We start from the raw sequence: 15740 nt of genomic DNA on the forward strand, positions 1-15740 counted from the left end.
AAATCTAGGGTCCAATATTCAGTCAGTGGCAGTCAGCATTTTTTGAGCTGCCTCTGGCAGTATTCCCAAACATTGAATACCAGGCCATATTTGACACCAACATTGAATATCCGGTTATATATAGCTGGATAACACTTATCTGGTTAAGTGCAATATTTGGCTGCAAAAAAGAAGAAATAGTCGTCGCAAATAGCACAGATGGCGAACAAACACAGCGAAAATGACAATGAAACAAACAACACACAGTCAGTGATGGTGTTGTTAAAAGTTTTAATCACAACAAGGCGCAATTTGACAGGGGCCTGTGTTTTGGCCACCTGGCCTGCATCAGGAGTCCGAAGCCACTGATGGTGCTGAGCTCAGGTTCTGAATATCGGCACTTAACCAGATAAGTGCCTACTGTGCCCCCTTAGCACCCATAAAGTAGCCAGTGTCAGCTTAGGCGCTAACAGGGTATATTCAGTGGGACTATCCAGTTAAGTGCCACTGAATATTCTTGGTTAGCCCTGGACAAGTGTTTTAAACAGCAGGAACCTCTCATGGCCATTTGAATCGGTTGAAATATTGAATCCTTAATAAACATTTCTAAGCAGCAACATAATAAATGACAGCATGGCCAACGTGGCCTATCATGTCTGCCCAGGAAGGTTGTTATGATGATATACAATGCAGTGTTATTGGTTTGTACCTGCCACACAGTGCAGGTTACTTTCCCCATGCTTGTGTTGTTAGGGTTGTACCTGTCGCACAGTGCAGGTTACTTTCTCCTTTCTTGTAATGCTGGGATTATACCTTACATGCAATGTAGGTTAGTTTCCCCTGCTTTCTTAGAAGAAGTGCAAAAGTCATTTCACAGCTGTTTCGAGCAAAAATGCTCTGCTGGTTTCCATTCTTTTGCCCTTTTGAGATCCTGTGCATATCCCGTTACTTCTTGAATTCCAGCATGGTTTTGAACTGCAGCACCTCCTTCAGAAAGCATTCCAGGCATCTAACACTCTTTCCCTGGAGAAATATTTTCTGATATTGCTTTTGATTCTACCTCTGTGTAGTTTCATATCATTTTCTTAGTTCTGGAGCCTACTCTTATTTAGAAAAGTCCTGTTTATTCAGTAATACCTTTCTTGTGTCAGAGGCTCTATATCATATCAATTTTTCCTTTTTAGGTAGCCAGCTTTGGAATGCGCTACCAAGATCTGTCCGTACCATTAACAGCCTTCTGCCCTTCAGAAAAGCACTGAAGACCCATCTCTTCAAGATAGCCTACCCTAACAATCCAACCTAACCAAAACTTGCCCATACGATTCTTATTGACAATAGTTTTATTTTGACCATGTTCCCCATTATCCTTTTTGCTGCCCCATATCCATTCCTTTCCATCCTTCTACGCCTACCTCCCAACGCTCATTTCCTTCTGAACCCAATTCCTCCTATGTTTAACTTACTTTCCGTTAACCTCATTAGTTTTGCGTTTACCACAAACTGTGTATTCTTCTTACGACTATGTAATTATTTATATTGTTACTATGTAAGCCACATTGAGCCTGCCATGTGTGGGAAAGCGCAGGGTACAAATATAATAAATAATAATAATAATATCCCTCCATCCCTCCTTTAGAAGGAAGTGAAGTCTACCAGCACCTGTATAACCTCCACCAGAAGCTCATCATAGCACTACCGCCATACCAGGACAAGAATTACTGTCACCATCAGAAGCCAGCAACCAGAGCACCCATACAATCCCTCATACCCACCAAACCATATTTCACTAGTCCAGGCAATGTTTCTCATAGCAACAGCATTTCATCTCTATCAGCCCCAACACAATTACCAGTATCACACATTACCACCACCAGCCACACCAACATAGGTCCTCAAGTGTCAACAAATGCAATCAGAGACCAAAGTTACAAAATTTATTCTACCAACGATATTGGATGCCCCTGGCCTGTCAAAGAGAATTTCCAAGCACCTCTAGATAAGTTTCCTGTATATATAATAAACTCCTGAGAAGATACTCTTTGTTCTGAGATGAGCTTTAGCAATGACTCTTGAGAGGTTGAGATCATATTCCTCTTCCCCTTGCATAGAGGTGAGGTTCGTTCCTGTCATGGTATACACAAAATGAATCCATATGGAGACACTGCACTTTGTTGCCTGGATTCTCAACAGCAGTCTAAAATACTAGAGCATCAACCCTAAACCCCAGATCCTGGTTTGTCTCTGTTGTGTATAGTCTGGCACCTACAAGGGTTTTCTGTCTTCTATTGCACTCTCTTTGTATCAGAATACACATGACTGGATGTACTAAAGGTTATCCTTCATTTTGTGTCTCTATGGGAAAATGCTTAATACATCTCACCCATACTACGGCATCCAGGCTATAGCCAGTGATGGCTAAGGAAGCCGTTTTCAATGCAATATTTGATTTGACATCACTGCTTCACAATTTCTAGGGACTGTAAATAATGATGTATTTGATCACTGCCCTCTACCACTAATAAGCCTATAAATCTGGCCCCTGCTTTGGAAGACTTGTGCAGGTCCTTATCTTTTTGAACTGTATTTCCTTTGTAGATCCTTTAGTAGAGAAGACCAGGGAGCTCCCTCTCAAGAGGAGCAATGAGAAAGGTACAAAATCTTCTGATGCCAGGTTGAGATTAAAGGTTTGCATGGGGCAAAAAATGTTACTGATGCACCGATTTCACCTCTGCCTCCTCTTCTAATCTCATCTTGCCATCTTCTTCTATTTTTTGAGTTTTTATATGGCACTTTTCACCCAAGCAATAGTACCTATTGAGGAAGGCCCTTCTGTCTGTCTGTTCATCCATCCAAACGCATAGGTTTGTTTACACTTGACGGGCTGAAAGAGAGAGACAGAAAGTGGAGGGGGGGAAGTGGGTTTGGGAGCTAGGAAAGGGGGCAAGCTGGAGGTGGGGCTAAAAGAGAGGGGAAGAGATGGAGGAGGTTGCTGGGAGAGGGGACAGAAAATGTTGGGGTGGGAGACGGGATTGGAAGATAAAGAAAGAGAGAGAGAATGAGTTGGGGTGGAGGCAAGGATCAAAGTGAGAAAGGGTGGGATTTTGAGGACATGAGTGCATGGGAAGAAATGAGCCAGAATGCCTGCCAAGAGATACATAACCCATTTCACTCCATCTCCCAAACACACCCACATACACCCAGCTGCTCACCTCACCCACCCACCCAAATGTGTGCACCCACATACCCTGCCTTCTCCCATCCCACAGCTCCTCTTCCCTTTTCCCTAAGTTCACCTCCACTTCCACCCCTACACACAACCACCATGCACAACCACATATCCTTGCACATAGCCACATACCCTACACAGCAATACACCCCCCACAAACACACACCAACATACCCCTTTGAAAATGTAGCAGAGTCCACACGAAGAGACGTATGCATGTACTGTTTGGGCCTGTTGGTGCAGGGCCTCAGAACCAAAACCCAACACCTCACCCATACAAATTCCCGAACTGATTTCTTAGGACTACTAGCCTGATAAGTACCAAAAACAACTATAAACAAAAGAAGCTTCTCACATTACCAAAGTTTATTCTTACCCAAGAACATGAAAAATAAGAAATAATAGAAAATTAGGAGCAGCAGATAAGAAACAGGGTAGCGAAGGAACATAAACAAAAGGGAGTAGCCATGGAAATGGTCGCATATTCCTTAGTCTGCTGAGACAAACTGAGGAAGATTTTCAGGGATCCTCTCTGCCTTCCAGATCAGGCATTTATATAGGCTAGGCAAAGGTTTCCGGCTGGTTGCTTTTTTTGTTGTTCTTGTTGTTTTGAGTGAAGGACGTCCATAAAGGACGTCCCTGATGAGCACTTGGACGTTTTTTTCCTGATGTTTTTTTTGGGGGGGGGGGGTAAATTTATAGAAGTTTTTAGAGGCGAATAAATCCCGCGCAGCCCCAACAAGAGGTACAGACCTCCCATTAGATTTTCCACGGTTAGACAATCGGAAAACGGTAGTGCATCTCATTACAATACGATTTATACACATTATAATACTAATTTGCTCATCTGCATTCCATTTTCGTTAGCTGCTTCCGTGATAGGACAATGCCCTTTTGTGCATGTCCTGGTTTACTTCTTGCACGTTAAACTGGCCAGAACCAGTTTAAACCCACGTTAATGGCTCCTTAAGTTTAGTGCATCTGGCCCATTGTCTTTCATTTACCTGGCCAGAGGAAGGGGGGAAGGGATGGGGTACTTGCTTGTTTTGCTAGGCACCAAATGGCCTTGTTTGTTTCCTTGTAATCCACAGAAGAAAAAATGTCTCCACACTTCACCCTCTGTAGATTATGGTTATTCTTTTTATTAAATATTACCAGCACTGGAACTGCATGGTCTAGGCCTTCACAATTGCACCCCCACCAACAGTACTTTTTATCTGTTCTGTGTGTAAAGCCTGTTTTACCTGGCAAAAAAGGGCTCTTTTAAATTGTGTGAGGATATGTGCTTCTAGAAAGTAGGGATGAGGAAAGACTGTGCTCTGTGTGTAGACATTCCTAGGGATGGACTTTGGGTAGACCAGGGATGGCGTTGTGATGTAGACATTTATTTTGTAAAATATGTGAATACACACATACAAGGTCATTTTATAAAGCTTGTTCCAGGGTAAAGCTTGTTTTGCATGCAGAAAAGGGCTTTAATAAAATCACAGGACTATGTAAAAATAGGCACATAGAAAATGCGTGTTACCTTTCTGCAATCTGCATGCAGGCATTCCTAGGTGTAAAGGAGGTGGGATTTCAATGTATATGTGCATTATATAAACTGCATGGGTGCGCACTAACTCCCAGAATTCTATAAATACCGCTGCAAAATCGGTACCAAAAAAATAATGCGCTAAGTGCTATTCTTTAAACGGCACTGAAAGTTAGACACCATTTATAGATTACTAGTAAAAAAGGCCAGTTTCTGTTAGAAATGAAACGGGCTCTAGCAAGGTTTTCCTTGGAGTGTATGTTTCAGAAAGAGCGTGTGTGAGAGATGGAGCGTGTGTGTCAGAGAGAGAATGTGAGAGAGAGAGAGACAGAGTGTATGTGTTTGTGCGAGAGAGAGAGTGTGTGAGAGACAGTGTTTGTGTTTCTGTGTGACACTGTGTGAGAGAGAGGGACAAACACAGTGAGTGTGTGAGTGAGACTGTATGTGGCAGACAGAGAATGAGTGACTGCGTGTGTGGTGTGAGGAACCCCCTCACCCCCTCCCTCTCCTCTGCCCCCTTGCAGCCAGGCATGTGCAGCGACCCTCCTCTCCCCGTGTTCCCCCTGCAGCCACCCATGTCCAGCATCCCCCTGCAGCCACTCATGCCCATCAACCCTCCTCTCCCCCTGCTGCGTCCTTCCTGTCTCCCCTGCTCCCCCTGCAGCCACCCATGTGGTCTCAGGCCCCCCCCTCAGCATCCCTCCTGTCCCCCTGCAGGCACGCATGTCCCTCCTCTCTCCCCTGTCCCCCCTGCAGCCAGCCATGTCCAGCGACCCTTCTGTCCCCCTGCCCCCCCTGCAGCTACCCATGTCCAGCGACCCTCCTCTCCTGTGCAGCCATCCATGTCTGAGGACACTCCTCTCCTTTTTCCCTGTTCCTCCCCTGTGGCCAGCCATGTCCATCGACCCACCTGTCCCCCCTGATGACCACCAATCCTTCTGTTCCCCTGCCCGCCCTGCAATGTCCGTCCTGTATCCCCTGTCCCCCTTGCAGGCACCCATGTGGTGTGTGGAGCCCCATCCCTATCTCCCTGTTCCCTGCCCCCCCTGCAGCCACCCATGTGCAGCGACCCTCCCCTCCCCCCCTGCTTCCTTCCAGCCACCCATGTCCAGCGAGATCCCCACTTCCCCCCCCCCAGCCGGCACAGCACCTAAAGAAAGCCCCTTGTCCCCCCCCCTTCGCGCATCACCCGACCCCCCCCCACCATGGCACATCACCAAGCCCCTCCCCCCCTCATCAACCCCCTCGCCACCCGCAACCGCTAATACAAACTGTGTCCGGCAGCTGCTGCTTCTGCTATTCAGCAGCAGCAGCCCGTACATAAAGAAAACCAAAAAAAAAAATCCTCCTAAAACGCACCTCTGTTGAGAAGCATCTCACATTGGCTGAAGTCTCAGCATGCGCTCCTCCTCTCCCCTCTGACGTCTTGGCGTTTCTCCGGGGTCTTCCAGCAGGGGCACTGACGTTGAGGGGAGAGGAGGAGTGGCTGCAGAGACGTCAGCCAATGTGAGATGGTTCTCCACGGAGGTGCATTTTAGGAGGTTGTTTTTTTTGTTTGTTTGTTTTCTTTATGTACGGGCTGCTGCTGCTGAATAGAAGCAGCAGCAGCAGCCACCGGACAGAGTTTGTATTAGCGGTCGCGGGTGGCGAGGCGGTCGATGTGGGGGGGGAGGGGCTTGGTGAAGCAGCGGGGGAGGGGTTGGGTGATGCGGCGAGAAGGGAAGGGGGGTAGGGGCTTTCTGATGCCCCGTTGCACGGGTTGTTGTGGCGATGCGGCGGGGGGGCACTTAGAGGTGCACCGTCAAGGCTGTTTGTGTATGTGTGTGTTTGTGTGTTTGTGTTTGTTTGTGTGTGTGTTTTTGTGTGTGTGTGTAGGGGGGTTGCGGGTGGCTTTTGTGGTCGTGTGGTTGGGGAGTTTGCCAGCAGTCTGTAGCGATTCCTAGGCAGGGGGAGGAGTACAGAAACACTCCCCCTGCCCGGGTTGTTGTTTGTTGGAGGGGGTTGCCAGTTGGTAGGGGTGCCTTTATGGATCCCTTTACTCTCTGTGTTCCGCCCTCGAGGGCGGGGCAGAGAGACATGGTGAGTTGGATGGCTTCACCACCATGAACTTACGAACTGTTTAGGGATTTTGCAGATGGCTTCAGCAGGTTGTCTTCAGAATGTTGAGGTAGCGTTTTATGTACAGATGGGGCGTGGCTGAGGGCGGGTCTATGAGTGAGGGTGACTGGTCCTAGCCTATGAAGACTACAGGAATTTTGTGCTTCTCTGCCTTGGAGTGAGCTTCTCTGCCTTGGAGTGAGCTTCAGAATGTTCAAGGTGGGATTTATTAATATAGATGCTTAGGGTTAGATTCTATATATGACACCTGAAAACTCCTAAACTCCTATGCTAAGTGAGCAGAGCCATTCAGAAATAAAGTCCCTGAAGTTACCTATTTAATTCTAAGTCTACCTTTAAAAACAATTTCCCAGCAAAGTCTTACCAATGAAGATATCTCCTTCTCTGGAACTGTTCTCACAGCACCTCTTCTGGATTGATTAAATACAGTCCCACATTTTAGTGCTTTATTTTTTTTTTTTGCAGAGCCTGATTGGAAAGATCAATTTTATGGTGAGTACCACTGTATTTTACACTTCCCCCCATTCTATAAACTTGCACATCCAATTTTATACTTAGCACACAAAGTTGTGTTCACAAGTTACAGAATAAGGGCAGTTATGCCTGTATCTTAATTTAATTTTAATTTAATTTAATTTGAGCCCTTGTATTCCACTTAACCAAAATAGTTCAAGGTGGATAACAACAAAATCCCCCCCCCCCCCCCCCCCCCCCAATATTCAGCACTATTTAACCATCTAGGAACGGCTCCTGGACGGTTAAATAACACTTAACTGGCTATCTGAGAATATTCAGCATATCACCGGCTAAGGTTGGCTGCCAAATCAGGCTGCCCAAATAGCAGATCCGTCTCTGTCCAGTTTAAACATAATCGGCCAGTGCTGAATATTGGCTTGGCTGGTTAAGTTTTAACTGGCTAAAAATAAACCGGATATTCAATGCCGTTCACCAAAAACAGCCCAGCATTGAACATCCGATCTAAAGACTGTACACTTGTCTTTAGATTGTCTTTAGATTGTACACCTGTCTTTTAGATTGTAAGCTCCTTGAGCAGGGACTTTCCTTCCATGTTAAATTGTACAGTGCTGCGTAACCCTAGTAGTGCTTTAGAAATGTTAAGTAGTAGTAGCACACCGCCAACTTCTGGAGTTAGCTGGGTTGCCTGCCGCAGTCTGAATATCAGCTCCAATCAATTTTACAAACATTTTCATAGTTCATACAAACAAACATCCCAGTGAAAAACAATTATGACAAATACTCCATCAGTAAATCTCTATAACACTAAATAAAAAAATTCCGGTTTAGCTTAATTAGCTGCTAATTGACATTAATGACCACTTATTGGCTACAATTAGTCTTAATTGGCACTGATTAGAAGTTACATGTGTAACTGCCATCAGTCTGTATACTGTAACCTGCGCATGCAAATTCTATTGTACACAACTGCAAGGGGATGTGACCTGGGAGGAGAGTGCCTAACACTTACATGCACAAGTTATAAAATATGAGCATTTATGCACCTAACTGCATACAGTTAGGTGTGAGCACATACAGCAGCCATTAAGCTAGCAGAAGTTTTAAGGTTAAGGTTTATTCATTTATATTCCACCTATATCTAAGCAAAGTACAAAATAATATTCATAATTAATAAAATACAAAATCTAAAAACAAATCAGTAAAAACAAAATAAAATACAGTAATCACATAAAAACAAAACTATAGTCACTAATACATCACTAATGCATACCAATCATTTAAACATACCTGCTAGGCATGTAAATGCAGGCTTACACTAGTATTGTATAATGGCAATTGCACGTGCAATTGCCTTTATAGAATCCACATTTAGTGCACATTATCCCGGCACCTTACTTTAGGCGATCTATACTCAGTTTCTCCCTTTTCCCCAGATTCTATAAATGGTGCGCAAATTTTTGCATGCAGAATTGCATGCTATCCTGAAATGCGCATGCCACTAAATTAGCTAATGAGCCAATTAGCACCAATAATTGGGTGATAATTATTGGCATTAATTGGCAACAATTTGGATTTTTGCTTGTGTCTTGCTACTTGCTATTCTATTAAGATCCATGCGCAAATCTCATAGTGTGCAACTCAAAAGGGGACATAGCCATAGGAGGGCATTCACTAAAGATGTGAGGAACAGTATTACTGAATACCAGGGATCCGTGCCTAACTTACACACCAAGATTTACACCAGGTTTCAGTTGGTGTAAATCCTTGCACTCAAAAGTTTGGCATGGAAATCAGCTCTAAGCGCTATTCTATAAATGGCATGAAACTCGGAGCACCGTTTATAGAAACTAGGGACTGTTTTACTAAGCCACGTAAGCATCTACACATGCCCAATGCATGCCAAAATGGAATTACCACCCGACTACAGAGTGGCTCTTGCAGTAATTTAATTTTTGGCGCACGGCCGAAAAATAATTTTTAATTTCGTACACACATATCGGATGCGCGCAGGTCATTACCACCCAGTTACCGTGTGAGATTTTACTGCTAGGTCAATGGCTGGCCGTAAGGTTGCAGACCCAAAATGGACGCGTGGCAATTTTGATTTTGCCGCATGTCCATTTTCGACAAAAATTTTAAAAAGGCCTTTCTTACAGGTGCGCTGAAAAATGGATCGGCGCGCGCTCAAAACCCACGCCTACACTACTGCAAGCCATTTTTCAGCACACCTTAATAAAAGGCCCCCTTAGTCCTGTGTGTATACATTTCTAAATCTTGCTCGCAAGAAGTATTTGGGTAATTTCTTAGATGTGATCTATCTTCTTTCTGAGGGTGAGGGGGGAAAGCTTGTGATCTTAAGGTTCAAACTTTTTTTCTTGTCATTTATTTTTAAATTTTCTTTTGGTCAGCGACTGACAAGGTCGCATTGCTGGTAGGCAACAACAGGTATCAGAGTCACCCCAGCTTGCTTGCCCCCATGATGGACGTCTTTGAGCTGACACTCCTTCTCAGGCAACTCAACTTTCGGGTCGTCTCCCTTCTCGATCTGACAAAATCCGAGATGCTGACCGCAGTCAACCAGTTCCTGCAGCTTCTGGGGAAAGGCGTCTATGGTGAGTTATTCACCTGAACTTGTCCTCTGAGTTTTTCTAAGGTCAGAAGGAGCAGCCAGGAGAAGAAGTGGTCTAGGGGTCTACTAACAAGCTGAGAACAAGGAGCTATGGGTTCAAGTCCCAGGTTTGCTCTTATGTGCAGCAGGCACTCTATTAAGTGGCAAGCCATTTGGTTGCACCTGTATTTAATGCACTGTACCAAAGCCTGGGTAGCCTACCAACAGTGTAGTCACCCCTGTCCTTGAGAGCTACATATATATACGTAGATTAACCAGGCTCCTAGATCAAATGTGTGTAATTTTATGTGATCTGTAATTTTATGTATCTGTGTGGTTCTGAAGGACTGAAATTCTCCAGCCCTGGTATAGGCCACGTGGAGGGGCATAATCAAACGGGGCGCCCACGTTTTCCTGAGGGTGTCCTCGCAGGACGTCCCCGCAAAGGGGCGGGGAAACCTGCATTATTTCGATAATAAGGTCGGGGACACCCAAATCTCAACATTTAGGTCGACCTTGGAGATGGTCGACCTAAATGTTGAGATGGTCGACCTTAGAGATGGTCGTCCCCGGTTTTCGGCGATAATGGAAACCAAGGACGCCCATCTCAAAAACAACCAAATCCAACTCATTTGGTCGTGGGAGGAGCCAGCACTCGTAGTGCACTGGTCCCCCTGACATGCCAGGACACCAACCAGGCACCCTAGGGGGCACTGCAGTGGACTAACTGATGCACTAACTGAACAGGAAAAGCCCTTCCCTTACTGATGCCTTAGCGATTCGGAAAGGAACGGGCATGCGTGATGGAAATCGCATGCAAATGAGCTGCTCACTGTTAGCTCATTTGCACACGATTTCCTTCCTAAGGAGGGGAAGCCAGTGCGCATGCCAAAGACGGCCAATTCGCATGCCAAAGACGGCTTCATACATGCAGACAAGCTGCGTGTATAATAGTCGTCTACAACCTTAAATAAATTGCTATCTACAACCTTAGAAAAATACAAGTCCAGGTGAAAACATCCAAGTGCTTGTCAGGGACGTCTTTTTTTTTTTTTACCACATTTTTCCAAAATGTGGATGTTTCTGTGAGAAGGATGCTCATGCCTTTGCTATGCCTCTGACACCCCCTTTATTTGGATTTTGGATCACAAGTTGCACTAGGCCACTCCTCCACTTCACTCCACTCCCTTGAAATTTGGCTGTCCCTGTGGGGGGGGGGGGGCAGTTCAGGACGTCCAAAATGTTTGAAAGAAGGACATCCATGCCTTCGCTATGTTTTCGCTGACACACACATACCTCCCCCCCCCCCCCCCCCCCCCCCAGGGACCTGCATACTGCTGCGATGGACCTGAGTATGACATTTCAGGCTGGCAAAAAAGTTTTTAAAGTTGTTTTTTTTTGGGATGGGAGGTGGTTAGTGACCACTGGGGGAGTCAGGGGAGGTCATACTACTACTACTACTACTACTTAACATTTCTAGAGCGCTACTAGGGTTAAGCAGCACAGTACAAATTAACAAAGAAGGACGGTCCCTGCTCAAAGGAGCTTACAATCTAAAGAACGAAATGTCAAGTTGGGGCAGTCTGGATTTCCTGAGTAGAGGTGTAGTGGTTAGGTGCCGAAGGCGACATTGAAGAGGTGGGCTTTAAGCAGTGATTTGAAGATGGGCAGGGAGGGGGCCTGGCGTATGGGCTCAGGGAGTTTGTTCCACGCATGGGGTGAGGCGAGGCAGAAAGGGCGGAGCCTGGAGTTGGCGGTGGTGGAGAAGGGTACTGAAAGGAGGGATTTGTCTTGAGAGCGGAGGTTACGGTAGGAATGTAAGGGGCGATGAGGGTAGAGAGGTAAGGAGGGGCTGCAGATCGAGTGCATTTGTAGGTTAGTAGCAGAAGCTTGAACTGAATGCGGTACCTGATCGGAAGCCAATGAAGTGACTTGAGGAGAGGGATGATATGAGTGTATCGGTTCAGGCGGAAGATAAGACGTGCAGCAGAGTTCTGACGGACCCTCCGGTGGTCATCTGGTCAGTTCGGGCACCTTTTTGAAGCTTGATCGTAAGAAAAAATGGACCAAGTAAAGTCACCCAATTGCGCGTCAGGGACACCCTTCTTTTTTCCATTATCGCTCGAGGACGCCCATCTGTTAGGCATGCCCCAGTCCCGCCTTCGCTACGCCTCCAACACACTCCCAGGAACTTTGGTCGTCCCCGCAACAGAAAGCAGTTGGGGACGCCCAAAATCGTCTTTCGATTATGCCGATTTGGGCGACCCTGAGAGAAGGACGCCCATCTCCCGATTTGTGTCAAAAGATGGGCGCCCTTCTGTTTCAAAAATAAGCCCACTAGTCTCTGTAACCCATGCTGGGCCATTATGGAGTCACCAGACCCACTGCCAAAACAAAATTGGTCTAACACAATGGTCTTCTCTAATTTTTAAGTCGGGGCCACTTTGGATCCAAATGAGCTGAAGGAGAACCATCAAATATCTTCTCATGCTAGTCTTTGGCACTACTGATTATGTCAATGACATCCACCCCACCTCTGCCTTCAGACTTTTTCTTGAGTGTATCCTCAAAGAGGTGGGCATTTCCAAATATACTATTAAGAAATGCATTGTCCTTGAAGCATGTGGCTCTTCCTCCCATCCACTTCCCCCTTTCTGTATGAGCTTGGATAGACAGGCAGAGAGTAGCAGAAAAAAAGCCAGAATAATGATGAGGGCTGCCCCAGAGGCCGCCATTGGTCCCTGGGCCTTGCATTGAAGAACACTTATCTAGTGCCAGTAGAAACATCTTGCAGAGACAAGAATGAACACTTCATCTAAGAGGTAGGATGCTACATTCAGGAAAAAGTGCAATACATTTACCATGGCTATAGATAAGACAAACTGTTTAGTCAGCAGATATTAGTATGAGTTAAGCCAGGTGAAGCAAACAGACCAAAACTGCAGTAAATGAATCAATTCTTGCCATACCTCCTGGCACCTGCCAGGTGACTTGAGCTGTTGCTTAAAGAGACCTCAAGGTCAGAGTAGCAGTCTTCATTAACACAGATAATTAGGCTCTGTTGTAATCTGATGACAAGGGAGGGATGTTTCACAAAAGTGTGCAAGGGAGAATTCTTAGTTTGTAACACTCTCAGGTGGTACAGAATTATTTAAAGCAATGGTTCCCAAAACCTGGTCCTGGAGACACCCCAGACAGTCAGGTTTTCAGGATATCTACAATGAATATTCATGAGAGAGATTTTTTCATGCACTGCCTCCAGAACCAGGTTTGGGAACGGCTGGTTGAAAGGCCAAACTCAACATGTTGCCGTGTGAGCATTTACCATCACCCATTTTGTAGGTGCTGGGGGCTTCTGCAGTAATCCTGCGCTAATCAGCGTGCAGTAGTATAGATGCACTGGCTGATTGGCACAGACATGCCCACTCTATGTCCTCCAGATACACCCCCTCAACCAAAAAATAAATATTTTTTGGTGTGCAAGAGGTGCACGCATATTTGGGACTTACTGCGGGACACCTGGGTGCGTCCCACGCTTGGCCCTATTAAGCTGTGTTGTGCGTATGCTGGTGCTTACTGCAGCTTTGCAGGATGACCCCTTAGTGACTGAGTGAAAATTTGAATGTTTATTTCTCCTGTCTTTTTATTTAATTTTCATTCCTTTCTCATTGTTTCCTTGTTAGAATTGTAAACCACTCTAACCTTCATGTAAGAAAGAGCAGTATATCAAGTCAACTAATAAACTTAATAATAAACTCAAACATGTGATACCTAGGCCAAACTGAAGGAAACAGAACAAAATAGACAAACACCTTTATGTATTCAGCTGTTGTTGGCACCCTTGGTTGTGTAGCACTCTGATATAGTCCAATTAAAAAATGGCCCCAGTATTCTGTGGAAAGGATCAGTTCCATTTTCCTGTTCATGCTCAATGGTTTGTAAATGGCATGGCCAGAACCAACACAGGAACTAAAAAAAGAGAAAAACATTTAGTGGTAATTTTGAGACTGGTTAGATAGGTGCAAACTGTACCCGTGAATTATGCACTAATTGTCAAAGTGAAAAAAAAGAGAAGTCTAAAACTCCACAGAGCAAACCAAAGAAAAGCAAAAGGTGGAGTGCAAACACACATAAAACAGTGTGCGAAATAAAATTAGCCGTTATTAAAATAACCCAAAACGCTCCCATGTTTCGGCTGAAAAGCCTGCATCAAGAGTCAATATGAGCTCTAGCTGATAATGAAAGCACGAAACATCGATGAAGGCAATAAAGCCAAACATCAATGTTGCCAAATATAGAGGCCCCAATATTTAGACCGCGGGAGATAACCAGGCTGTCTCCTGCGGTCAGTGCTAAACCCAGATATTCAATGTCGGGCCATTTCCGGTGATCGGCATTGAATATCTGGTTTAAATTTGGCTGGTTCGAATTTAACCGGCCAAGCTGATATTCAGTGCTGACCGGCCAAAGTTATTCTACCTATGGTGGCGGCCAAACATGATTGCCAAACCTGGCCAGTCTGGCTTTTAAAATTGGTGGATAGCCGGTAATATTGCACAGTATAACCGACTACCTTTAAGCCACTAACTGGCTATATTCAGCACCGGATAGCTGAATAGCTGCCTAAGTACCGTTTTAGCGGCCATTTTACTTTAAATATGATGCGGAGAATGCCTTCAGTGGGGCTGATGATGTTAAACCGCCAAATGCAAGTAGTTCAGAGTGGTATCCTGTTGTGGGAGAACAACTAATTGTCAAAGTGAAAATATGTATGTGTTATTTTCATTTGAAAATTGCCCAAGGAAAGTACCCCAAAATACTCGCACCTGCTAATTTGTGTGGGTAGATTTTGCAAAAAAAAAAAAAGAAAACTTGAAAATTCCAAAGTGCATATATTTTTCCAAACCCCGCCCCAGGACCACCTCTCCCTCCTGCAGTTAAGCCCACGTCAAATAGCCTCACATGTACTGTTACCTGCATATCACTCCGACATTAATGTAAGTAATGCACTACTTTTTTTATATGTCTTTATTTTCTCGTTTTATATGCTATTGTATTTTTTGTGTTCAGTGTGATTGTTTATGATGAAATCTTGGTTTCCACATTGTACCTCCTAGTGTTGGCTCTACCATTAGGCTACCTGAGGTGGGGGCCTCAGGCAGCACTCTTGTGAGGCAGCATTGCCCCCTGCCCTTCCCTCCCTAACCCCCCTCCCAGAAGTTATCTTTTCTTTTCTTGTTTTTCAAAAGAAGGCAGCAGCAGCAGCAGCAACTTCCATAGGCTACCCTGCCGCCAGTCCCAGCCCCTTCTCTCTACTGCAGGCGCCTCTGAGGAAACAGGAAATTACAGAGAGGCGAGCCACCCGCAGTAGAGAGAAGAAGCCAGACTGGCAGCTGGGCAGCCTATAGGAGTCACTGCCTCCCCTTCTTTTGAGAAACAAGAAAAGAATAGAAAAGGTAATTTCAGGGAAGAGGATTGGGGAGGGAAGGGCAGGGACAGCTTCAGAGTTGCTGAGTTGGCAGCTCATTTTCTGCCTCAGGCTGTAGATTGTCTTGAGCCGCCCCTGGTACCTCACGTGCAGGCGAAAAGGTGGATTACAAGTATTTGTACTACATTAAATAGCTTTGAAAACTATCTTCTTACAGTCCATGTCTGTGCCCCCTTTCCCTTCATGTGAAAAGAGGGACAAAAAAGGAAAGATGTTTCAGTATGGAAACATGCTAAAAATGATGAGAAAGTTATATTTGACCGTGGTGCTGATAGCTGAAGAAAGCATTTACAATGAGAGGGGGGGTCTC

The 15740-nt window shown here is 45.3% G+C and overlaps 1 protein-coding gene across 1 annotated transcript in view; it reads left to right on the forward strand.

The window, feature by feature from the left end:
- LOC115457664 (mucosa-associated lymphoid tissue lymphoma translocation protein 1-like) overlaps positions 1–15740 on the forward strand; it is a 181699-nt gene that overhangs the window by 107063 nt on the left and 58896 nt on the right. Inside the window, exons 8-10 of the mRNA XM_030187200.1 lie at positions 2575–2628; positions 7323–7349; positions 9743–9946. Coding sequence (XP_030043060.1) covers positions 2575–2628; positions 7323–7349; positions 9743–9946 — 285 coding nt within the window. The remainder of the gene's footprint in view (positions 1–2574; positions 2629–7322; positions 7350–9742; positions 9947–15740) is intronic.

The sequence above is a fragment of the Microcaecilia unicolor genome, chromosome 1, assembly GCF_901765095.1.
Source record: "Microcaecilia unicolor chromosome 1, aMicUni1.1, whole genome shotgun sequence".
NCBI classification, from domain to species: domain Eukaryota; kingdom Metazoa; phylum Chordata; class Amphibia; order Gymnophiona; family Siphonopidae; genus Microcaecilia; species Microcaecilia unicolor.